General features: G+C 38.1%; 1 protein-coding gene and 1 long non-coding RNA gene across 4 annotated transcripts; both read left to right on the top strand.

The window, feature by feature from the left end:
- Nucleotides 1-219: 219 nt before the first annotated feature.
- Nucleotides 220-765, top strand: LOC146385590 (uncharacterized). Its single transcript, XR_014800381.1, has 2 exons — nucleotides 220-503; nucleotides 582-765. It is a non-coding gene; the product is annotated as an uncharacterized LOC146385590 (long non-coding RNA).
- Nucleotides 766-15,526: 14,761 nt separating this feature from the next.
- On the top strand, nucleotides 15,527-24,446 carry bdh2 (3-hydroxybutyrate dehydrogenase, type 2). 3 transcript variants are annotated; one of them, XM_084931416.1, is made up of 10 exons: nucleotides 15,527-15,632; nucleotides 19,215-19,302; nucleotides 20,187-20,265; nucleotides 21,257-21,353; nucleotides 22,726-22,834; nucleotides 23,154-23,214; nucleotides 23,391-23,504; nucleotides 23,855-23,913; nucleotides 24,070-24,162; nucleotides 24,316-24,446. In XM_084931416.1, the coding sequence occupies exons 2-10, from the start codon at nucleotides 19,231-19,233 to the stop codon at nucleotides 24,367-24,369; spliced, it is 738 nt and encodes a 245-aa protein (XP_084787542.1). In that variant the 5' UTR covers nucleotides 15,527-15,632; nucleotides 19,215-19,230; the 3' UTR covers nucleotides 24,370-24,446. The 3 variants fall into 3 exon arrangements, with proteins under 3 accessions (XP_084787542.1, XP_084787543.1, XP_084787541.1); XM_084931417.1 differs by having other exon boundaries at nucleotides 15,548-15,632; nucleotides 19,212-19,302; nucleotides 22,726-22,792; XM_084931415.1 differs by having other exon boundaries at nucleotides 15,548-15,632; nucleotides 19,212-19,302.
- The last annotated feature ends 62 nt before the right edge of the window (nucleotides 24,447-24,508 follow it).

The following is a 24,508-nucleotide window of genomic DNA, read 5'->3' as shown; positions in this document are numbered from 1 at the left end:
TTAAAGCCTGTTGCCACATGAAGTTATTAATTAACGGTTAAAAATGTCACAAACAAGAAACTTTTTAAATAAGTGTGTATGAATAATTTAAAAGTATCAAAGTAAACTATTAACATCACTGTCATGGTCTGGGTGGGTACCTGCAGGTCTCCAACAGCGGCTCCTCCTCCTTTAGGCGGAGTTTGGTTGCTCCTCCCTGGCTGACCACCTGTGAGCAATTATTCCGGCAGTATATCAGACCTGCGCTCTCAACCGTTTATCGCCTGAGTATCTGCTATCCCCATGTTAGTCAAGTGGAGCATTATTGCTCTGTTCAGAACCCGTGTGACGACTTACCTGTTCTTCTTGTTCTCAGAGGTAGCACCTGGAGTGGAGGTCTTGTCTCCCTCATTCCCGCTCTCCTGGACCTGGGCCGCGTGCTGCTGATACGACGCTGCCTGCCTCCCCACGTCTCGACCGCATCCGGGCCTTCCGCCCCACCTGTCCCCTCCACCTGAAACCAAGTAAGGCAACTCAGTTTACTGTGGAGGATCGTTGATTGTCTGCTGGATCCCACTGACCGTGATCTCCTCTCATTACAGTGCCCCGGCCCCTTCATAGTCCTGTTTCCACCTCCCCGCTGCCTCAGCTGTTCAGCTGCCTCCTAGAGGTGTCTAGGTCACCCTTAGTTATCTTAGATTATCCTACGCGCCACTAGTGTGGTGGCGTCGTTTTGTTTTTGCTTGTGTTTACTTGTGGGCGGAAATAAATCCTTTGTTCTCTTACCGTCTCGCTTCCGGGTTGGTTTCTGCACCTGTGTCCATCCCTGTTCCCTCGTGCCGCTGGGCCGTGACACATCACTATTTTAATTCTTATCATGCTACTGTTAATGTATTGTCCCTGTTATTTTTAAATGGTAGATTTTAAGTCTTCTAAAATATATAATTGCAGACTATTTGGGGCAGGTTTTTACCACCATCGAATTATATTATTCAGACAATGGCATTAATTACTTGATTTGAAAATTGTTTTTTTTTAATGCACACTGACCACAGCCAGAAAGTAAGATTAAGAAAATCAGTGGTGTGTGGTGCCTTTTACAGAAGGCCAAACAGAAAATTAAGAAACAGAGTCATGTGTTATAAGAATAAGTATTGGCATAAAATTTAAAAGATGCACACATCTGAATTAAAATGCTTGATTGATATATGACATGGTTAAAAAAACAGTGGTGTATTATTATTATTATTAGTGGCGTAAACAGCTGCTCAAACTTAGCATATTCAGCCAATTTCATATACATAATATTCTGGAAATGTTGGTTGAGGACCTGTTCAACTTGTCTGTTTTATTAAACCAGAGGAACTAATATCTGGGCTCCATCAAGGTTTTCTTTGTGAACATGCTAAAGGAGGTAAACTTCTTCACATGTGCAAAACAATCAGAAAAAGCTGCTGGATTAGTTGCTTGAGCTTGTCAAGCAACTGACAAGCTCAAGCCATTGCTAACAGATTGTGGACATGTCCTCAAAATGCTGGCTCCCCCTGGAGTTCAGTGCAATCATAGCTGAGTTAAATCTGCTTCCAGAGACAATAGCCAACTGTGAAGGGCAGCAATGTGAGGACACTTTATAACACTGAGATGATAGAGGTCACGTTCACTATGATACAGTTTGATGTCTACTTTTGGATGTCATTAGACTCTTTGTTTTGCTTGCTTTGATGGAACGGCACTGCAGTAAATATTGACTTGTGTCGTAAGTGTTTTATATTTGAATTGTATGAGGATATTTCTGCAATATAATCCAGAGTCAGCACAATATTTTCATGGTCTGTAGCTAGATGAATGGGACTTTAATAAAACATGAGCTGTTTATTGTTCTCGTTTCTTATTTAATTTTCTTTTTCTTTTTTTTTTTTTTTTTTCTTTTTTTTATATAATTTTATAAACAACACTATAAAAGTAAGCTGGGCCTGCCTCAGCTGCTTCTGGTTTGCTCTGATAAAACCTCCTTCTGAAAGCAACTTGATCTGCACTTACATCTACAGTGTTGCTAGTCACGGAGAGTTGACCTTGTTGACCCAAGGAGTCTTGTCTTCCCAGGCAAAGTGAGCTATTCTCCTTCTATCATCTTCATTATTAGCAGGGCCCATGGTGTAAATTGTGCTTTGCATGGCCGATGAAGGTCAGGCAGAATGTGAATGATGTTGATCAGCCCAGGGGTGAGCTGCAGCAAAACACAGAGGAAAGGGAGATGGCGATTACTTGGATGAGGTTTCTGGCACAAAGAGTCTTTAAAATGAATTGTCAAAGAAATTGGGCCTGTGGTTAATCTTATACTTTTTTTAATCTAAAAAGTTGTAAAGGAAGGAGATCAGTGTAAGAAATCAAATCCACGATGTGGTTATCAATGAGCTAAGGAAGAGAATTTATATTAAAAACAGCATAGCAGAGTAGCATATAAGGACCCTTAAAGTGCTTACTTCATACAACCTGTACTGACACCAGCCTCAGTTTGACTTCTCTTTTGATAGATATGCTCCTCTATAGCAGTGCAAAGGAGCTGAGAGCAAGGGGAAGATCAAACGGTCTTTACCAGAAATAAAGACAGTTTTGAATGTTAGATTTCAAGGGTTATCTCAGGGGATGGGGGAGGGGTCATAAAATCTAAAGGTCTCGTTTTAGATTTCACTAGAAATAAGTTAGATGCTTTAGTCTTTAGTGCTCCAATTCTCCAAGGTCATTGGAGCAGTGACTAGTAGAAAAGGATACACTTAGTTCTTAGGGCTACAATATAATCAAAACCAAAAGCTGTAAATGACTTTATTTCGTATACATTTTCTCTTTTGTAGGAGCAATCGTCTATAAAGAAATGTGATATATCCATGTTGTTTGTATAAAAAAATTACATATTTTTTTAAAAAGAAAAAAAAGCATTATTTCATTCCTAGTTCCATGCATGGCTCTGGAGTCAACAGGTTCACAATTACTTTCTTCCACAAGATTCTCTCTTTCAGGAAATACACTCAGAAGGGAGCCAACTTCACTAATGGAGTTAGATCGACTGAACATCTTCCACCATCTTAAGCAGTAGCAGGAAGATAAGATGATTGGGCAGGAAACCAGGAGAAGACCCTGCTGCTGAAACACAAAAGTGCTGTTAACTTTCACAGTTCATTCATTCATTCTTCTTTAAATATTTCAGAATGACCCCTATTGCTCTGAATTTCTTTCAAAATTTAACATCTAAATAAAAATGTGTGAAACTGGTCTTCTAATAAGAAGAAAAGTGTCTGCTAAAACACTGTAAAGCTGTTTTCAAGTATGAAATGCATGAAAAAGGTTAAGATGGATTACCATGGCAATTTAAGATTTTAATCCCAGAGACTAGTTTATTTCATAAGGAAAGCAGGTGCAACTATAGCACTGTCCATTCACAAAATGAATTTATCTTCCAGACTTTCGAAGATAAATTCATCCAGTAAAGTCCTAAATTCTGTAAAGATTCTGAGCAACTGTACGAGTGCAGCTTGTCAGAATATAAATTACTTTAATCATTAAAGATTAGAAACGATGCTTAAGATGCCTGAGAGGTTATTGTTTTTTTTAACTTCCACATTCCTCAAAGCCCTCTGTAGACATAACAGTGAGTTCTGACTGTCATTGTTTCTTACATAGTGTAGATATCACAGGTACTTCTGGGATGAGATGTACTTCACATTACAGATGTGTCACGTCTTCCATGATATTACGTCATCGTCCTTTACATTATCGTCTCTGAAAAGATCATCATGTTCCTAGGATTTGCTTGTTTTGAAATTGGTATCATTATCCAAAATTTGTAAACCTGAGTTGTGATTCTGTTTGTAAATACCTGAAGATTTTTGAATTTAAGTGACTTGGTTTTGTTAATAATAAATAAATAAAGACTTTGAGCTGCCCATGCACGTCTTTTCAAAGTATTCAACCGTGTCATCATCCTTCTATATTATTCTGTAGAGGAATACATGATGTTCCCAGTCTCCTGCACACACATTTCTTTCCATTTCTCTCTCTTTTTCTTTCTTTTGACGAGAACTGTGCATGTCAGCGGTGTGGTCAGTTGCACTGAAAAGGAAATAACTAGGATGTTACCACAATTTGGAACAACATATCTTCTGTACAAAGTAATCACTCTGCTTCACTGACTTATCAGTCATTGCCTTTCCTTGCAATACACTCATTGTAATAATTTCTTACTGATCTTCTAAAAAAAATTACTGTAATAGTTAGATTCAAGTCGTGGAATCAAATGAGGAAACAATATAAATAATGTTGCCAAAATCCAGAATACTTAAGAACGTAGCCAGCATTTTTCTGTTATGCCAAGATAAAAACCTATTTGAGCTAGAAGCACACATGCATGGTGTGACTATAGTTATTCCTCATCACACAGTTCAAAATGGGAACAGTTAGTGTGAAATAAGAAATGTAAATACATATCAGCCACCTAGCGTCCTGAAGGACACTGGAATATATTTCATACCTTCTTTGGCCAGTAGCAACTTGTTGGCTTTAAATATATTATTTCTACACAGTGGACCAGCTTGTCTATCCGGTCGTTAAGTCTGACGTCACTAGCCGTGTCTGGGCCTAAACTCCGCTGCAGGTCCATATATCAAATGATCACTATGGCATTACTGAGAGTTGAAAAACTGTCTAAAGTCTTTCATCTTTAATAAAATGATCAGCGTTCTGCTCTACCAGGTGTAACAATTGAGTTTAACATCCAGGCATCCATGAAAAAAGAATTTATGACATTTAATGAAGTTAGAAGTTAGCAGGAAGTTAGCTTGCTAGCTTCCATCTAAATACAATATAGCATGTCCTGACTGCGGGGTTTTGGAAACAAATTAAAACGTACAGCTCTGTTATCACTTCCAACATAAATGAAGACAGAAAACTAAACAGCAGTGACATTTGTAGGGTTACTGAAGTTTGGCTAGCTGGTATACAATGATGTGCTAAGTGACCGCTAGTGACACAGCTATGTTAGCATAATATAAACAAGCTAACTTTTTTTCCACTCGATAAAAGTTAACGTGAGTGTTCTCGGTGGTCAGGAATAAATGTAATCGCATGGCAGCATCCTGCCATGCGATTGACCACGTATAACTACTGCTCTTTTGGCATGAAATATGCTTTAGTGTTTGGTCTCTCAGAGAGACCATTACATATTTATAGGATTTGGCTTGACAGCAGGGTGTGCGGGCATTTGCAGAATGCAGCAGACACTAAAGAGAACTTTGCAAGATAAAACTAAGACATTGCAGCACAAGTAAGACTCATCTCAGGATATACTGTGAACCCCTGCTGTACATGACTCCTCACAGCGCAGAAGTATAAACCTTCTTTGACTTGAACCCCACACTAAAAGTTCCTACTTTGTGCTCCCTACACCATAGTGCAGAAAGGTAGCAAACAGTTTATTTTATTACATATTTTATTCTCAATCAAAATGTGCACTGATATCAGTCTAATCTTTATATGTTTAAATAGATTTCCTCTACATGCCTTTAAGTCGGGTTTAATAATTTCATTCACTTACAGAAAAAAAACACCCTGCCTTCCTCCAACACACTCTGCTTGCCTGTAAAAGGATCAAAGGTCTTCTCAGGTTTTCATCCTGTCAGCTATTTGTCCCCAAGCTTTACAGAAAATGACAAGAAGAGTCCATTCAGTGACAATAAAAACATGTTTTCCCCTCAAGGTGCCATGAAATTGGCCCCATGTCAAAAAAAAAATGCTGTTTGAATATTAAAATATTGTTATAAACTATTGAATCACTTGCATGGTGTGCGTCACAATGAAATGACAAATATTCTTTCTTTTTTTTTTTCATTTCTAAATAAAAGTATTTGATACATTGTCCCAATGTACCTACAGCCGGTTGAGTTTCGGAAGCCAATAGAAGTTAACAAGATGTGTGGAGAGAAGCTATGAATTGCTTATTGGTGGATAAAGCTGGATAACAACACAGTTAAAAAGAGATGCTTAAAGGTAATCCTATTTTGAAAGTCCAAAACATTCACAGGCTGTAAATTGAGCCAACAAGACTAAGATAAGATAAGATAACCTTTATTAGTCCCACACGTGGGAAATTTGTTTTGTCACAGCAGGAAGTGGACAGTGCAAAAGTTATATAGCAAAAATTAGAATACAATACGAATAATATACTGTACACAACTGTACAGAATAGAATAGAATAAAATAAAATACTATATAGAGCAGAATAAAATAGAACAAAATATACAATAGGATAGAAATAGAATACAAATTCTATATACAACTGAGTAAAAATACAACTTTGTCAGAAAAGAGTATTGCACTTAGTGTTATTGCACATGTGTGGGTTTGTGTGTGTTTGATCAGCTGCAAAAGTCTTTGTTGTACAGTCTGACAGAAGTGGGGAGGAAAGACCTGTGAAATCTCTCTGTCCCACATCGTGGGTGCCACAGCCACTGAAGGAGCCGCTCAGTGCTGTCAGCACTGCAACATGAGTAAAAAAGCAAAATGTTTTAATCACTGCAAAATCGTCAAAATAAAGGGGAACACTGACATTTTAGCACATTCTTTTTTGTGCATTACTTATTCTAAAAATTCATACAATTCATTGTATTGTTATAGCTCTGATACAAGATTATTTATTGTTCTTTGGGTGGAACAGTCCATTATGCTTTTCTTTTCTTTTCTTTTCTTTTATTATGCTACCTTTGGATTACCTGCTGAGTTCCTTTTATGATGCAGCATAAATCTTCTCTTGCATTTTAATCTCAAAGTAATTCTTCTCTTCGGAAAATTAAATTTTTTGCACATTTTTACACTTGCTAGAACACTTTTCTTTAAACCTTCCACCCACTGAAAACTCTAAACACAAGACTCAATTTTAAAACTACCATCAAAAAAACCCTGACTTTTGTTACAAAACCTTTATCTGTGCTCAAAAGCAGTGTTGTCTGACTAAGCACATAACCTGCTGTCCTACTTCCCTCCTCCATACAAGAAAAAGACACAAGGGTAGCTGGAGATCAGACAGCCAAGAAGTCATTTCCTGTTAAAAGGGAATTTAGACTTTTGTGTTTAATTCACGCTGTAGGTACATCATAATGGCAAACCTGTGAAACCCTGCGCTGTAATCTAGCTGTAACCTGACATGTGAAAAGGAAATGTACAAAGAAATGGAGGGACAAATAGGTTTGCCTCAGAAAAAACAAACAGAAAAAACAAAGAACCCCTCCCCAAAAACAAATAAAAAGTGGCGAAACATACTTTTTGTATCTGTCATGGCTGACAGTGAAATCTTTTCCCTTCTTATCTTTTCTGACTGTTTTTTCAATAGTTATGCATTTGATTAGGGTCAGTGTCACTGCTGGTGAGGGAGTGCAACCTCCAGGATTGCCAGAATGTTTGCTGTGTGTCCCAGGATAGTCTGAAAAGCATGGAGGAGGTTCCAGGAGACAGGTAGTTACTCTAGGAGAGTTAGACAGGGCCTTATAAGGTTCTTAACCCATCAGCAGAGCTGGTATCTGCTCCTTTGTGCAAGGATGGAACAGGATGAGCACTGCCAGAGTGTTACAAAATGACCTCTAACTAAACAAACAGAAACAGACTTAATGAGGGCCCAGCTTCCTCTAGCAGGCCTTGTGCTCCCGGCCTGGCACCATGGAGCCTAATTGGGATGTGATATAGAATACAAGAACTGGCAGTGTTTTTCACAGATGACGGCAGGTTCACCCTAAGCACATGTGACAGAGGTACAAGGGTCTAGAGAAGCCATGTAGAACTTGATGCTCCCTGTAACATCATTCATCATGGTCAATTTGGTGGCAGGTCAGTGAAGGTCCACAAGGTCATAACTGTCTTCTGTTTATCAAAATTACAACAGACGGTCTCCACATTTGCCAGGAGCATGCCTCAACATTGTCAGTTTGATGATCTGTAAGACATGATCATAAATGTAAATATACAATACAATTGCTGTGTGTTTTGTTACTTCGAAGGAATCAGTTTTGAGAAGGGAGAGCACATGGATATCTGTCTAAACATTTGAGAAAGACTGTAGTTACAATTTAAAAAAACACAAATCTGAACTTCATCTCTTCATCTAACTGGCTCTGGCCACAAGACTCTGTCAGTGCCTCAAGCTTGATTCTCATCTACAACACAACATGAGAAGAATGGAAAGATGTCAGAATCCATCCTTGTATAGATGCTGCATCAGTTTGATCACAGGCCTTCTCTGTGCCTTTAATGAGGGGTATCTGGGTCACAAATAAAATAAAGTAAAAAGTAGAAGTAATAGAAATAAATTAAAGTGATGTTGTCTTCACTGAGATGAAAAGTGTGCTTTACAAAATTGACATTGGAAAGAAGGCAGCAGATGTTATAACAAATGAACATAAATGCACAAATTCAGATGGAGTTTATGAAAACAACGTCCAGAACTCAGATTCTATGAAGGTAAAAGCCCCTCTGTTACCTGAACTCTTTATACAAAACCTTATTAGTCTCTCATTTTGTATCTGATTAGAAATAATAAAGGAACCTTGAGCTTCTGGTTCTATATTCAAGGTTAATGTGGCCTTACGGCATTATTTCTATCAAACCATAACAAATGTTTTTTTTATTCTGTTTTCTTTTCTTCAAGATAATCAAGAAGAGGTATCAGAGGGAAACATAAAATACAATGGTGCAGGCTTGTGTCTAATATCTAAATTTCCTGTTGGTCATTTATTCCCTCAGCTTCCATGGCAAAGAGTGTTCAACATTCTTGTAGGGCACTAATTTTGTGTTGCACATTTGGTTTTAGTAATGCATCTTTATATCTTATCTCTTTTGGGGAATTTAATTTAATAGGTTATTTTCAATTTGTCTTTTGCTTTCATTTCTCTGGCAGATAATGACTTTTTGCTGTAGTGCGATGGATCCATGTGCCACTAACTTGCGACGCACGCCTGAGACTTCTGACAGCAATTCAATTAGAAGTTGGCGATTATTATTAGTGGAACTTTGTAGCTTAAAGGCCCTTTCAAAGTGGAAATATATTGCTAATAAAATATAATTATCGTTTATGCTGTTTCTTTCCTGCATTGTATGAAAGGTACGAGAACTACACATGCGAGTAAAGCACATTGATTATTTTGGAAGGGTTCCTTGGAGACAGCAGAAAGGGAATTCTTGTTTGCCGAGCCTGTGTGGAAAACATTCATAAGGGAAAAAAGTCACTATGCTGTTATGAGGGTTTTCCATTTGCTATATTTTTGTGAGGGTAAACACATCCCTCAGCAAGAGGCAAAAACTACTTTATTCAATGTCAGCTCAAATATCAATTTTTCAAGCTTAAATCATTTAAATGCTAATTTTATTATTAAACACAACACAATGCAGCCAGTATTGAACCCTCTCACTTGCTATAGCCAAATGGAGCAGTCTTCTATTTGGGCCTCTTCCTCAAAGTCCTGCAGGAAATATTGTGGACTGAGATCAAGACCATATAGTCAGATGGGTCTAGTGAGAAACAGTTGAAAAAAATGTCCTGTTTGTAAAGTGCTCAACAAATGCAAACGGCTGCTCTAATTCTTTTTCTAACTGTTATGTGTAATTCTGTACACATAACAGTTTGCCAGACAAAAATCACAAATCTATAGTGAGTCGAGCTGTTATGACAGACACAGATCTGCCAAAGCAGCTTCAACAAAATGAGACATGAACTCCACAAAACGTTTGCATTTTGTTAATTGGAGCTAAGGTCTTAGTAGCTCCGCCTTCAAATCCTCCCAATTATGAGCTGGAGATGTCCTGGATCAGCTTTGTTGCTCCCCAACACCTTGTCACTGGTATGACGCTGGTGTTTCTCCTAGAATCTCCTCCACAAAGAATTCTATGGACTATGGACTTAACTGTGGGAGTCTGACAAGCTTTGAGATCTTGGTCCTTATCAAAGTCTCTAAGGTTTCCCTTTACCCCATCTTAGAGTGCAACAATACTACAAGTTAATCAAAACATTTATTTTATCTGTGAGTGGCCATAGTGTTTTATCTTAACAAAACACTATGGCCACTATTTCAGGGATAGGCTCCTTGAAAGCAGGTGGTCTGATTGCAGTGGGATGGAAAAACAATAGCATTAGAAATGGAAGCCTACCATACAAATGCTTATTTTTTGATCAGATTATATCAAAATTAGAACCAGAATCAAAAATTCTCACACTCCACTTTCTACACCCACTGCTTCAACTATATCTACATTGTAAACTGAGGCCGTGTGCCATTTGTTTGGCAATGCTACGGCCAGAAAAGAAATACAAGCAAACTTTACTCAGTGCTCTCATTCTGCAGCAATGATAGGATCCAACGTTGGTAGAGCGGAAATTGTTGTGATATTTTCCAGCAAATCCATGGCAAACAGTTTCTGCACTCAGACCAAAGCTGTTACTATGTTTCCAGATAAGACACTGAGCTGCCATCCGTATTGCTTCTTATATAACCTGCTTTTTTTCTATAAAACCTTTTAAAAGTTGAGATCATCTAAAAACTAAAGTTTCACACTTTTATACATGGAGCAAACAAAAACAAACCTCCAAAGTAATAGTGAGGTTCTGCAGTTATGCAGTCATAATTGTCATTGAAACATAATTGAGCTAATTACTAACATTAAAACATGAATGCTAGGAAGATTTTAAAGTATGAAGGCAATGTAGAGGTGCACTCAGTTTCTCTGTTTCTGGACTTCATTTGCTTCTTGATATCTTAAAGCTTTTTTTTTTTAAATATTCCTCATTGTGTTGCTTAAAGAATGCTCTCTGTGACTTTCAGATAAGAAAGCTGGAAATCTACAATGTTATGCCGACTACATTGCAAGGCTATTTTTATATGTACCCTCCCGAAATATTACACCAGCAAAAATAAGCATGCAGCAGACAGAACCATGAAATCAACTGAAAACTGTTTCTGAGTATCTAATGAGTTATCTGGGCACCCCTTTGTGTCTGCAGCTTTTATTTATTTCCTTTCTGAAATCATTATTGCCTTTACATATGAGCTATGAAAGTAAGGCTGGAAAGATGGAAATGAGAGCAGCTTAGTGACATTCAGCAGGAGTCTGGCCACTCAAGAATCAAGTGGGATTCATGCCCAGGTGGAATGCTGTCTCATCAGCCTGCACATTTTGAGTTTATTTGGAAGACGATAGTTTCCCACAGTCCAAATTAATACTGTGCCATGGTAGGAATTTGCTTTTTTGAATGGTTTGTTTATTACTATCTACAGTGTGCCTGTACCCTTCCAAATCCAAACTCATTTCCCTATTCGCTGTGCAACTGCTTTGTTTGCAAGAAAATCTCTTTTTAGACAGTTGCAATACGGATGGAAATATTTATGTTTTAGCATCTGCAGTCCAGTACTTGAGCCATGACAAATGTTACCTATCATTACTTGAGCTCTGGCCTATTATCAGACAGGGGACCTGAGACAGCTTATCAGTCCCCAGTCTCCAGTGAGGTGAGTTGCTATAGAACCCTACACCCACAGCTGACTACTTGTCTTATGGTGGTATTGCACTGGACTTATAGAATACTGATAATATTATAATAAACTATTACACTGTTAAAATTTATCATATTTAATTAATATGTTAAAAATGTTAAAAAATGTGTTAAAAATGTACAATTAACAACACAAAATGTGAACATTATAGTCATCAGAAAGGTTGTACTGGATTACATAGATGTATCACAAGAGGTAACTGGTATGGCAGACTATTTCTACTCCAGCTAGTTTGCACAACTGATAAGAAAGGGAAGTATCAGCAGGTAGTCAGATTTCCAAAATCTCATGAAATACCAGGCAAATATCACTACAGCTGCTATTTTATTGTGTGTAGCTTTTTAACCAATAAGGTATTCATACCGACACTGTTTTAACTCATACATTTAGGTTTCTATAATGCAAAATTTACAGAATAATCACACAAAAAGGACATCTATTTTGCTGCAGTTTCAGAAAAAAGTGGTTCACTAAAATATGGGTTAAGCTTCACTCTGTTGTTTGGCTGTATCAGCTGATGATCTCTCCTGAGATACAGACTGTTAAGCACTTTTGCTGTTGTGTAAAGGCTCAACAGGTATTGCTTATTTAGTTTAAACAACTAATGTAAATCTTACATAAGGTTTTGATAGGTTGGCTTGGATTAAATGGATAGTAGCTTTAAGGAGGAAAGTGCTATTAATTACTGATTTGAATCAATAAGTAATTAAAGGTTCGCAACAAGTCACATTTAATTTAGATTCTGTGCGTGTGCATTGATTCTTATAGGAATACACCAGCCATTTAGTCCTTCTTCACATAAGAGTCACAAACATTGATTTAAATCAGCTCAATGAAGGATGAGATATCCTGATTCTAGTCCCTATGGTTCCAGCTCCAGGAATCCAAGATCCTACATCTTCCAGTGTCTGTCAATAGACCTTTGTTCCTCAGTAAAAACCCTGGTTCTCAAAAGAGTACTAAATCAGTATTCCTCACTCAAGGTGCATGCAGTACCTTCAAAGAGCATCTGAAATCCTCTCTCACCAAACCTCTGAAAAAAAAAAAACTTTCTGAAACCAACAAACTGAAAAAAGTGTCCAAACATATCATTAGTGTGCACAACTGAACTCACATGCTGGGTTATCATTCGTCTCACAAAAGTCCTCCAGAGAAGACAGGTTACACCTGTTCTGAAAGCAGATCAAACACTTCCATGCCTTCTAAACCAGCCTGTAGCTGTGAAATAAAAGGATAACTTTCAACAGCACAAACGGCATTAACTTTAAGAAAATAAGAACAGCAATAAAAAGCAAAAACTGCTGTATTTAAAAGTAATAAAATAAAAGTAATAAAAGTGATACAAATAAAATAGCAATAAAAACATGACAATAATAAAACAAGAAGCTCATTACAAAGCTAAGCAATAATATAGAAAATTCAGTTCAATTCAGTTTTACGTATACAGCACCAAATCACAATAGTTGCCTCAAGGCAACTGGATTAATGTGATATGGTGGCATGTGCTAAACTCAGTAACCAGTAAGAACCATACTCTGAATTTTATAACTGTCACTGTCCACTCAACTGCCTCCTTTACTATCACTGGTCATCTGAGGCCTACCAGGGTAGCTTGTTTTGAAGAAAGGTGTGAGATTTTCATATCTTGAAGACTTTGTCACCTCTGCCAGAGAGAAAGAGAGAGAGGGAGAGATGGTCTCTGAACGCTAAATGTCACTGAAAATCATCGTAGACGTGCTCTGAATGGTGGATACTGTAGATTATGCTTTGTGGCTCAACATTAAGTGTAAGAAGAAAGTCCACAAATATCTAATGAATAATATGGCTTCAGTTATTTTAAAAATATGATGATAGTATTGCATAAAATGTGCAGATTTGGCACTGATTTTACACCAAATGCAACACTTCCATTTATCCAGGCTTGGGACCAGCACTGTAGGAGTCCCCTAGCTGGTGACCTGAGATCTTGTCTCAAACTGGGGATCTTTCACACTTACATGTGTTAACCACCACACCACAGTGGCAAAACAAACAAACAAACAAAAAACAACAACAATGTTTATTAGAGTTTGTAATGTATTACAATAAACTAGAAATCAGGTAACACAAGCTAGGTATATGGTATAATTTCCCACATCCATGAGTAACCAGGCGCAGTTATTATCATCTTGGAGCTGGCCCATTACTTAATCAATCTTTTCAAATTATTATTATGTTATTGATCAGTGTTTTTAAACAGTTTGGGCATTTCTATTATTGGGAATGATGAATCATAACTGTCTTCTGTTTATCAAAATTACAACAGACGGTCTCAAATGAAAATAATGAGATGGAATACTAGTTTCAAATTAAACATTCAATCAATGAACCACTAAATTATAAATGTTATGCAGGAAAACGTATAAAGCAGTTTGATAAAACATTAAAAAGAAATACGATGATGGAGAACAATGACAGACTGTTTTCATATTCAGCTGAGAGCCCAGAACTCAAAATGCAATATGTGTAACAGTGTGGTATCTTGAAAGAGCAAGAATGAACCAATAAAAATGAAAATTAGATTTGATTTAATAAATAATATGCTTCACTTGAGCGTAAAATAAAAATTTATTTATGACCCTGGAAATAGCAGCTGAGAAATCCGCCTCATCTTGAGGGTAGCGGTTATGTTCTTTGAGGTTTGAGTTATGCATGGTCTTTGTCACCAGATGGACTTGCCACACTTCTGATGCCTTAATTACTAAAAAAAACTGATTTGAAAATTTGTGCTTTTAATATGTATGAAAGCTACGTTTTATAAAAATAATATGAATGAAATGGTCTGGATTTGTATAGCGCTTTACTTGGTCCTAAGGACCCCAAAGCGCTTTACACTATACACAATCATCCACCCATTCACACCCTGGTGATGGCAAGCTACATTGCAGCCACAGCCGCCCTGGGGCGCACTGACAGAGGCGATGCTGCCAGACAGTGGCGCCACCGGGCCCTCTGACCACCACCAGTAGGCAACAGGTGAAGTGTCTTGCCCAAGGACACAACCGAGACTGTCGGAGCCGGGGCTCGAACCGGCAACCTTCCGATTACAAGACGACCTCCCAACTCTTGAGCCACGATCGCCCCTTGTGAATGTCTGCATGAGGTTATTTTTTGTTTGGTCACATGTGAAAGTGCCTTCAAAACCTTATTATAACGTGAAAACCAACTTCTGTTTCAGGCAAATAGAAGATTTATTTGTTTATTTTCTTATTTTACAAGAATAAATGTTTTTTCCCCAAATGTCTCATTTGAATTACAATCTTGACATTCTTAAAATGCCAACAGATTTATCCTACTTTTAAGCTCTTTAACCATTAACAATAAACACCGAAAAGACCTGATAAAGGAGGGGCAAAGGTCATTTTCCTTCCAAAGTCCTTCCAATTACAATTCAAGATGATTTACAAAGACAGTGAAATTTTCCAACTCATAATAACAATAACAGAGTATAAGGGCTAGATTAAGAAAAAAGACAGTTTAGAGTGATCTTTTTTTATTATTATTATTGTTCACTTTGACAATAAACTTGAAATACTATTTTAAGATTAAACTCAAAATATAATTTCACCTTAAGGAGTATGTGAGTCATGTGCATTATGCATTACATACTATTTATTTCAGCTTCTCAAAATGAATAATTGAAAAATTCTTTCTTATATTGTTTTTTTCTTGGTCCTTACAAATAAAATATTTGTATCAAATGTACATTCTTATACAAAGCTCGACTAAGTAAGGCTATATTAAATATTAGTAGCCCGAAGGACACTCAAAAGAGAGCTTATTTTAACAATTTCAAATGTTCGTACAAAGCTTAATGTCTTTAATTTTTTAAAGGGTGAAAAAAACCGTCTGAAAGTAGAAAGCCTTGTTGGTGTGCTTCCTTGCTTTCTAGTCTTCTCAAATTGCACCCTGCCCCTTCGTGTGAACTTCCTGGTCTCGAACCAACAGGAGTTCTAGCTGCGTGTCACGTGTCCGGCCTCGCTGAACTCTGACGTTGAGTGCGTCTTGTCGAAGTCGGAGCTGGGCAGAGGGGTGAGTTTCTAAAATCTTTACGTTAGCTAACAGTCCAACCTACAGAAAGCATCTGCACATGCTCATCAGTTAAAGTCGTTACTGTGTGTTTGATCGCGCTTGAGCAGCTGATGCAAGTAAAGTTTGTGTAGGTTACACACGTTTGAAAAAAATCTGTTATGCAACAATAGGAATCAATGACATTTGTGCAGTTACAGGTTAACATGTTTGAAAAGCGATTACAGTCCAATGCTACTTTGAATTTTTACATTTTCTGGACTGTATTTAGAGGGTTTTTTTTAACCATCCAAATCTACTTAGAAGACAGGAGATTCTAGCAATACCACTCACCTTTGTATCTTTTCTTAATGTTATCTCAGTTTAAAATCAAATAGAATAGAATAGCTCTTAATTGTCATTGTACATGTACAACGGAATTATGGAAATTATGGTTTCTAGTAATACCTGTCTGCACATGCTTAGATACACTGCAAATTCACCATAGTTGTACTGGTGCCACTTTTTCTTCTTTGTCTGAGATGGCCACAGTAACTGAAAATCTGCATTGTTTCTAAGACTAATGAACCGAGAACAGGCACAAGCAGTAAGCAGTGAAGCTTAAAATGTCATTTCTCTTTTGAGTCACATTGTGTTTCATTATCTCATGTGAGGATTTACACACGAGTTAATACTTAATGAGCAACAGCAGACTGATAGGTAAGTTAAAGTTTTACAGTTTGCTTTAAGACAATGCAGAAGTGCAAAATGTGGAAATCCTGCACTGAATGGTTGAAATCTTCATTCAAATGCTAAACTGGCCCTATGACAGGTCAGTCCACCAGTGCCCAGCAGCCCACATGGAATGGTGTGCCATTTTGTGGTTATTTAAAAGGAAAAAGTTTTTTTTTTTCCTGGAGGTACCAGAGTGGTGTGAAGTGTTTTTGTTCTATAGCTTCACCAAGGCCATGGACATTTGAAAAGGTTCACACCTCATTTGCCTGTGGCAATGGTATTAGCTCAGTAATACTCCCAGCATTTTCAAAAATTTTAAACTTCTCCTGGAAAAATTTATAAAACTTAGGAGTCTCCAGAACTGTTAGGCCCCAACATCGACTGTTACCACTCGCAAGAGAAGGAGTGCCATGTCTTTATGAATTAAATATAAATGAAGACTTCTTTGGCAAGTGCTAACTAGGATTGGATCCATCCTTACAGGCACTGTAGGAACTGTTAATTAGCTCTGCGGGGCCTACAATGCTTAATCCTTGGCCACAAGACTGGTGTGCATCAATTCCCTCTTGTTGGCTTACTTTTCAGGGCCTGCTGCAGAATTTGGCTTCTGCAGGCCTGAATTATAAATCTGGAGGACAAGTGTACATGCCCAGGCTTGGGGATAGTTCGTGGCCTCCATGATTCAGGCACACAACCAGGTCTGGCTGTCAGGTCTAGTTTGTCAGACCAGGACTGCATAGTTGTTCTGGCAGCTTCTATAGAACCTTAAGCCATGTTTTTGGCCAGGTTTTGGTTGTGTTTTGTATGAACTGCAACATCACAAGAGCCCGTTTACCGGACTCACCAATGATGTTGCTATTGAGGATTATTTTATATTATTGTTCTCCTTTTGTTAATACAAAAGGAGAAGTCCAAACGGTAAACAAAGCTATTGCAGAGTTTTCCTCAGAACAGTTTAATATTTTCAAGTTGTTAAGCTCTGTGTAAAACCTGGGCATCTCTGAGCTCTGAACTTCTTGCAAACTTGTGTATTCAACAATGACCATCTTGTGCACGCCAGGTTACAAAAAACAAGGCCTGCACGAAAAGTTGAAACAAAAGTAAAGAGTGGAACTGGTACCAAGAGTTGTGACGTCACTTTTGGCGCACGTTGCCGTTCTTAAGGGTGACAAAAACGAGTGTAGACCAGGTGTCAGTATACTAACCCCCCTCCCCTTCCAATGCCTTCGATGCTTGTTGCCTCCTGGGAACATGAGGTGGGTCTGGGCCCACGCTGGAGAGTCGGCGCAGTGGCAGGATGGCTGCTGTGTTGCCTGGGATTACTCCTCATCCCCTAGCCAACCCTGTTGCTGGTCACGTGCTCTATAATGTTGTACTGTGGACATTTATGTGCTTTCTGTGCAGAGGAGTTTTTTTGTTTCCTGTTCTCATGCTGTCCTCCTGTAGCCCAGCATGAGTAGAGGTCTCTTTTTTTCCTCTTGTACTTTCCCATTGTAGTGTACATTTCAGTGTTTTTTCTGCAATGCAACCGTTCTCTGACTTGTATCCCCATGTGATGTCTGTGTTGTGTGTGTAAGGTCGGGGGGCGGGTTCATTCCACTGCAGGGCAACCTGCCACTGCATGTGGCGAATAAAATTTGAACTTGAACTTGAACTTAATTGAGGGACATGCAGTACTGTGCTCAAGGTTGTGATAGGGTCAGATAACATTTTCAAACCAGGCCTTCCCGAGTCGGGACGACCTGAACTCTATTCAGACAATTTTCTTAGGAGTCACAATTATAGAGAACAAGCAATTTATTATACTATTATATATACAAATTATACTCTCTCATAAACAGCTTACTCTTAGAGGGTAGGACCCAATAGGGGTCTGTTTAATGGTTCTCTAGATTCAGAGGTAAGTAAGTACACATGTTCAGTAAGCTGAGAGTTATAAAATATAGATAGTTATGCTTTACAACTCAAGTGAATTAAATTTAAATTATATAGAGCAAAATCGCAGCAACAGTTGCTTTGTGGTGCTTTATATTCTAACGTAAAAGAGCCCACAATAATCTTCATAAATATATCATCTTCATGTTGGTAATATTGATGAAATGATAAGAAGAACTTTTGTGCTCTGAACTTTGTATAGACAGATGTGATTCCTGTATGTTATTCTATATCTTTAAGTCCTTGACTGAGAAACTGCCATATTGCATTATTTCTGGGCTGTGTCACGTCATATTTGGTCTAATTACTAACTTTCACTGCAAGTTCCATGGTACTGATCTTGTCCGATTTGTTGGGTGACATTATTGTAACTAAGGACCAGCACTCTGTGAACTGAATTTAAGCTGGTACTGGAAGCGGAAGACAGACTCACTGATAAAGCACATTTGTTAATAGGGCCTTTTTACCACAAGCTACAATCATTTTGAGCCAAGTAATAAAATTTACATTAATATTTATAATGCCTGACTTTGTCACTATTAGTGACTGAATGCGCTAAACCTAACACTACAGCAAGCTTCTAATGAATTCAAGTCCTCTTCGTAAGTGGTTTTTTGGGGTCACTTAAGAGTTCTCTCTTAGCTGTAGGCCATCAAATGCTGCAGTTTACCGAAAGACCATTTTGCCAAGAAAGCCTGTCAATGATTGCACAGTTATATAACCAAATTACGAATTGCACCACACTTTTCAGAGATTAGCAGTGAATGTATGTCTTTGCATGTCTGGACTGCTGAAAACCACGAATTAAAGTATAGAAATTTGTACATTTGTGTAACAAACATGCTTGATATACCTTTTTTAAATTAAGACTGAAAGCATTTATCTAAATAAATGTGTTGTTCTACTCCAATCTTTTGTTTGTTTTGTTCACAGCAGCAGAGAAAGGTAAACTATGGGTCGCCTGGATGGGAAAGTGATTGTTTTGTCCGCTGCTGCTCAGGGGATTGGACGTGCTGCAGCAATGGTAAAAACATTTCATATCTTCTTCTTAACATCTCACTGATTTAGTGGCTTCTAAATCACAGCAGAAAATGTTTATTTAATAGTTAAATATTGCACTTATCAAAATGTAAAGAGCACTGAATAAGCATTAAATATAAATGAACTAATATAGGATATACTGCTTAGAGTTAAAGATTTTAAGAAGTCCTGTGATGTAATTTTTCTTAATGTAATTTAAAACATGTTTCTTCCAACTTCCTTAAGTATAGAAACACTTAAGCATGTCACCTAATGTCCTGTAAGTGACTGCTGTAATAGTGATTCCTGAGTTAATGGAAGCAAAGGTTCAGGACCGTCCTTTAGGGATATTCTTGCCAAAGAGATAACGACACACTTGAAAATCTCACACACTGGATTGGACCATCGCTACATCTGTTCCCTCCAAGTGATCTTAAAGTGTGCAAAGGTGCTTTGTATTACAGTGAACTGGGTTTTTATTGGAGGAATTCAACCTAAAAGTTAAAAGATGCAAATGGTATAAGGGGTCTTTTGAGCAAATCCATTTGCACTTTAAAAACCTGCCTTATTGATGGGAAGTTGAATGGATTTCAGAAGAGTTGTGGAACTGTGGATGGATATTGACAGTCTGCTTTCAGATGCTTGATAATGAGATATTGATTGGTATTGATGATCTGAATTATTCCCTGTAGTTGGAGTGCCCTCGTCCTTTCGTACGGCAATTTAGATTCCTGCTCAGTTGTGTCTGTGGTTCGGTGTCCTTCTCTTTTCGGTTTTGTGTCATAACCAATCATCATAATTGCAGATTTTTCCTTAAATTTTATAGCACAGCATGTAGAACATTGAGGAACCACTTGGAACTGAACACTGATTTTTTTTAAACTGTAGGCATTTGCTAAGGAGGGAGCTCAGGTCACAGCCACAGACATAAATGGAGAAAAGCTGAAAGAGCTGGATGGTATTCAAGGCAAGTTTCATCTCTGCTGATCTATGACTGCCATCTTCTGGCTATTTGAGGCATTGCAAAAGGGATGCCAGTTTACTCCTATCCCTTCATTCAAGTTCTTTCACAACTTAATTATTTGATGCAAAGTTTTAAAACTTTGATTACTTTGAAATAGCTTGTACTTAGAGATAGGGTGGGAAGTTCAGTTATTCAAGAGGGGCTTAGATTAAAACCGTGGTTCCTCCACATCGAAAGGAGCCAGTTGAGATGGTTCGGGCATCTGACAAGGATGCCTCCTGGGTGCACCGTGAGGGAGGTTTTCTGGGATTGTCTGACTGAGAGGAGGTTTTAGCCTATAAAGCCTAGGACCTAGGTTCTCTGCTTAGGTTACCGGCACCAGATAAGTGGAAGAAGCAATGCATGCATTCTACTAATTTCTCTCATTTTGGCCAAAGCAGCTAATTAGTATAAATGCATAACACCTGTGCTTTCCCCAGAGTGAGGTTGTTTTTTTTCTACAAGAGCCATTTAACTTATCTCTATTAGAGAAATTGAAATTGCACTGTGGTAATTTTAAAAAGAAAAAAAAACAGATTATCTCATTTCTTGTGTGCATATCATATATTAGTTTTAAAAGGCTTTATATGGGTTTTAATTGTCTTTTCTTCAAGACTGTGAGAAGAGAACCATATCTCTATTTATTCTGGTCTCTGCAGTAAATGGGTTTGAATAAATAGGAGATGAGCAACATTCTTCTTCTGATATCACGCCTGAGCACTTCACCCTCTTAACTGGCTTTCTGCAGAGCCATTGAGCGGTCAGTAGGAAAAGATGTATGTTGAAGAAGATAGCAGCCAGGACCATTGTTTTGCTGTGTAACTGTGAAAATGATTGATAAATGAAGCTGCTATACCTTGAATTATTTCATGCACTAAAATAAAGCCAGCTGTTATGAAGACAAAAGCAGTGCAAGTATAATCTAAACTGTCCTTGTTTTTGTTTTCGCTGTCAGGGATCAGGACCAAAGTGGTGGACGTGACCAAGAAGGACCAAGTAGAAGCCCTGGCCAAGGAACATGACCATGTAGATGTTCTGTTCAACGTTGCTGGGTACTTTTTAAATTAGTTTTTATTTCTCTGATTTACTGAAGAAACAAAAACCTTACATAATTCTTGGAAAAACAAAATGTATGGTATTTAGAAGTCCCACATCAAGTAACCTTTTTAAAACAAATAAAGCTGTAATTTGCACCATTTTTGGAAGTAAATTTGTGTGAGTTATTGTTGACAACAGATTAAAGTAGAAAACTGAAAAAAATATGTCAAAACCAGAATTCCTAAATCAGCAGTCACTGTGCATTTTACTTGTAGTTTCAAATAAACGTTAAGTTATTCTTTTTAACCATGAGGAAGTCAGGAGAGACAGAGAAGTATGTGAGGGTGGTGCAGGACATGTAAGAGGACAGCGAGACAGCGGTAAGGTGTGCAGTAGGAGTGGCAGATGGGTTCAGGGTAAGGGTGGGATTACATTAGGGATCAGCTCTGAGCCCCTTCTTGTTTGCAGTGGTGATGGACAGGATGACAGATGAGGTCAGACAGGAGATACTGTGGACTATGATAATTTAAAGACAGAATACATGTGAATTAGATGGACACAGGTCGAAAGGTGAACATGCAAGTGAAGGTAGTGAAGGTAGATCAGTTTAAATACCTGCGTTCAACCATCAAAAGCAATGGACAGTGCACAAGAGAGGTGAAGAAGAGATTGCAGGAGCGTGGAGTGGCTGGAGACAAGTGTCAGGGATAATTTGTGACAGAAGGATAGCAGCAAGAGTGAAAGAAAAGGTTCAAAAGATGGTAATAAAGATGCTCAGATTTTTGAGTGAACAGGATGGGTAATATTAGAACTGAGTACATCAGAGGGACAGCTCAGGTCGAACGGTTTGGAGACAGAATTAGAAAGTCTAGACTGAGATGGTTTGGAGATGTGCAGAGGAGGGACAGTGGACAGAGGATGTTGCCTGCAAGGAGGAAAAAAGACACAGATGAGGTTGTCGGATGAAGTGAAGGAGGACATGCAGTGTTGGTGTGACATAGGTGGAAGCTAGGAATAAGATGTGATGTCAGTTGGATGATCTGCTGTGGTGACCGCAAAAGGAGAAAAAAGATAAAATTGAAGTTACACTTTTCTAATTCACCCATCTGTCTCCTGCTTACTACTTAATTACATTTCCAAAACCCCATAACATACATACATAACCCCCTCTCCCCTTTTCTCAATTTTATTAACAGGTTTCTTCTACATTATCACCTTTGAGTTTTATCTTGAAATGGCAGTAGTTTACCACTCTGGTTTTGATTAAGTTATTAGGTACAGATATTGTCACTTGTATCTCACTGTTTGTCCAAATTGTCATATTAATGCTGTCTAAAGTTATTAGATGAGGCTATTTTTCTACTAAATGTCTGTGCTCGTACACAGATTTGTACATCATGGCACCATCTTGGATTGTGAAGAGGATGACTGGGACTTCACAATGAATGTCAATGTGCGGAGCATGTACCTGATGAGCAAGGCTTTCTTGCCTATGGTGACTTTTGGCCACTTCACCAAACCCTTAACACCATTTATCCCGTGAATGTAATAGGTGCTACTGATAATAGTGTGACATATGCCTTTAATTTTGTTCTCATCCGTTGTTGGATTAGCTGCATTAACTGTACCACTGTGAACCCATGACATGATGGGTGGGGACTGCTCAGCTACTAATCCTGCTTTAGCTGCAAACTAACCAAACTGCCAAACTGTACCTTTAGCGCAGATCTCGGCACTTTTCATTACTTTTTTTGTGTAGTTTTAATCTGGATTCAACAAAAACAATTCTGTTAATATGCCATTTGTCATTCTAGATGTTGGCAAAGAAGTCGGGAAACATTATTAACATGGCATCTGTTGCATCAAGCATAAAAGGTAAACGATCTTCCTCAGATCTTTTTTTTTTATTGCAGTTGCTTGTAGAACTATTCCTACTTAAAGGGACACGATGTCTTTGAAGTTTGGCCAGTCTTTGCAATCCTCTTATCTCAGATAAATGCTTTGCCTGCGTATGGCTGTGTGTGAGTGACAGATGTGTTTCCTCAACACAGGCGTTGTTAACCGGTGTGTCTATAGTACCTCCAAGGCTGCAGTGATTGGGCTCACCAAGTCCATAGCTGCGGATTTCATTGAGCAAGGCATTCGCTGTAACTGTGTTTGTCCTGGTAAGGTTAGAACACAGTGCAACAAATCACCATATCACCATGTGTTTTTAGTCTTCCTCAGTGATACTCAAAGTATACTGTAAACGTCCTTGAAATTAAACTAAATTGATGGGGGTTTTTTTAGCTGAAGGTTGTTTCATGTTAGGGCACACTGGCTTAAGAGCCAGTCTAAAAAGATGCTGTGTATACTTTTATTTTGATTATTTATATACATCACATCCAAGTCCAACCCAATCGTATTTGATACTTATTAATAGAAAAATGTTCATTTAGCCAAAGACCATAATTTCTTAACTAACTCTTGTCTTTTAATAAACATTTCATTAGGCTTGCTCTTTCTATTTCTGTAGGGACTGTTGATACTCCATCACTGAGGGGTAGGATCCAGGCTCAGCCCAACCCAGAACAGGTATTGCAGGCTTTGATGTACATTTTCGCCAACCTGACAGTAATGCCTGCGTGATGCATGTACTATGTGTTATATGTTATCTTTATTTACACAATGTTAAATAATGATGACTGGATGATGAAGATAATGAATGATCCAATTATAACTCATTTACAGGCTTATAAAGACTTTATGGCAAGACAGAAAACTGGCAGGCTGTGCACAGCCGAAGAGGTTGCACACCTGTGCGTATACCTGGCCTCAGATGAGGTGAGTGCTTGCACAGATGTAATTCAGGAGGTATAATAATAGTATGAATAGAGTGTATGTATCATAGGAATACACATACCTAGAGAAAGCTGTAGATATTTTTGTCAGTAAAGTAATTTACCAGTGGTTTTAAACTGTCTGGGCCCTCCACAGTCAGCCTATGTGACTGGGACAGAGCACATCATCGATGGAGGTTGGAGACTGTGAGGAAACTGGAAGGACTACATCATTACAGAAGTGGAAGCCAAACCTTGAATTCAAATAAAGTTGTCATAAATTGATAATTTGTTTTAATTATTATTATAAAATAAGAAAAATATCAGTAATATTGCATATTTTATGGAAA

Source organism: Perissodus microlepis, chromosome 6 (genome assembly GCF_051167445.1).
Source record: "Perissodus microlepis isolate ML-2025 ecotype Zambia chromosome 6, ASM5116744v1, whole genome shotgun sequence".
Taxonomy (NCBI): Eukaryota; Metazoa; Chordata; class Actinopteri; order Cichliformes; family Cichlidae; genus Perissodus; species Perissodus microlepis.
The sequence above is the reverse complement of the archived record's forward strand: the minus strand, read 5'-3'. Positions and strand labels throughout refer to the sequence as shown.

Coding starts and splice junctions, on each gene's coding strand:
- bdh2 (XM_084931416.1), top strand. CDS start 19,231: ATGGGTCGCCTGGATGGGAAAGTGATTGTTTTGTCCGCTGCTGCTCAG. Junction 23,505..23,854: donor CTGTAACTGTGTTTGTCCTG/GTAAGGTTAGAA, acceptor CTATTTCTGTAG/GGACTGTTGATACTCCATCA. Junction 24,163..24,315: donor TATACCTGGCCTCAGATGAG/GTGAGTGCTTGC, acceptor GGCCCTCCACAG/TCAGCCTATGTGACTGGGAC.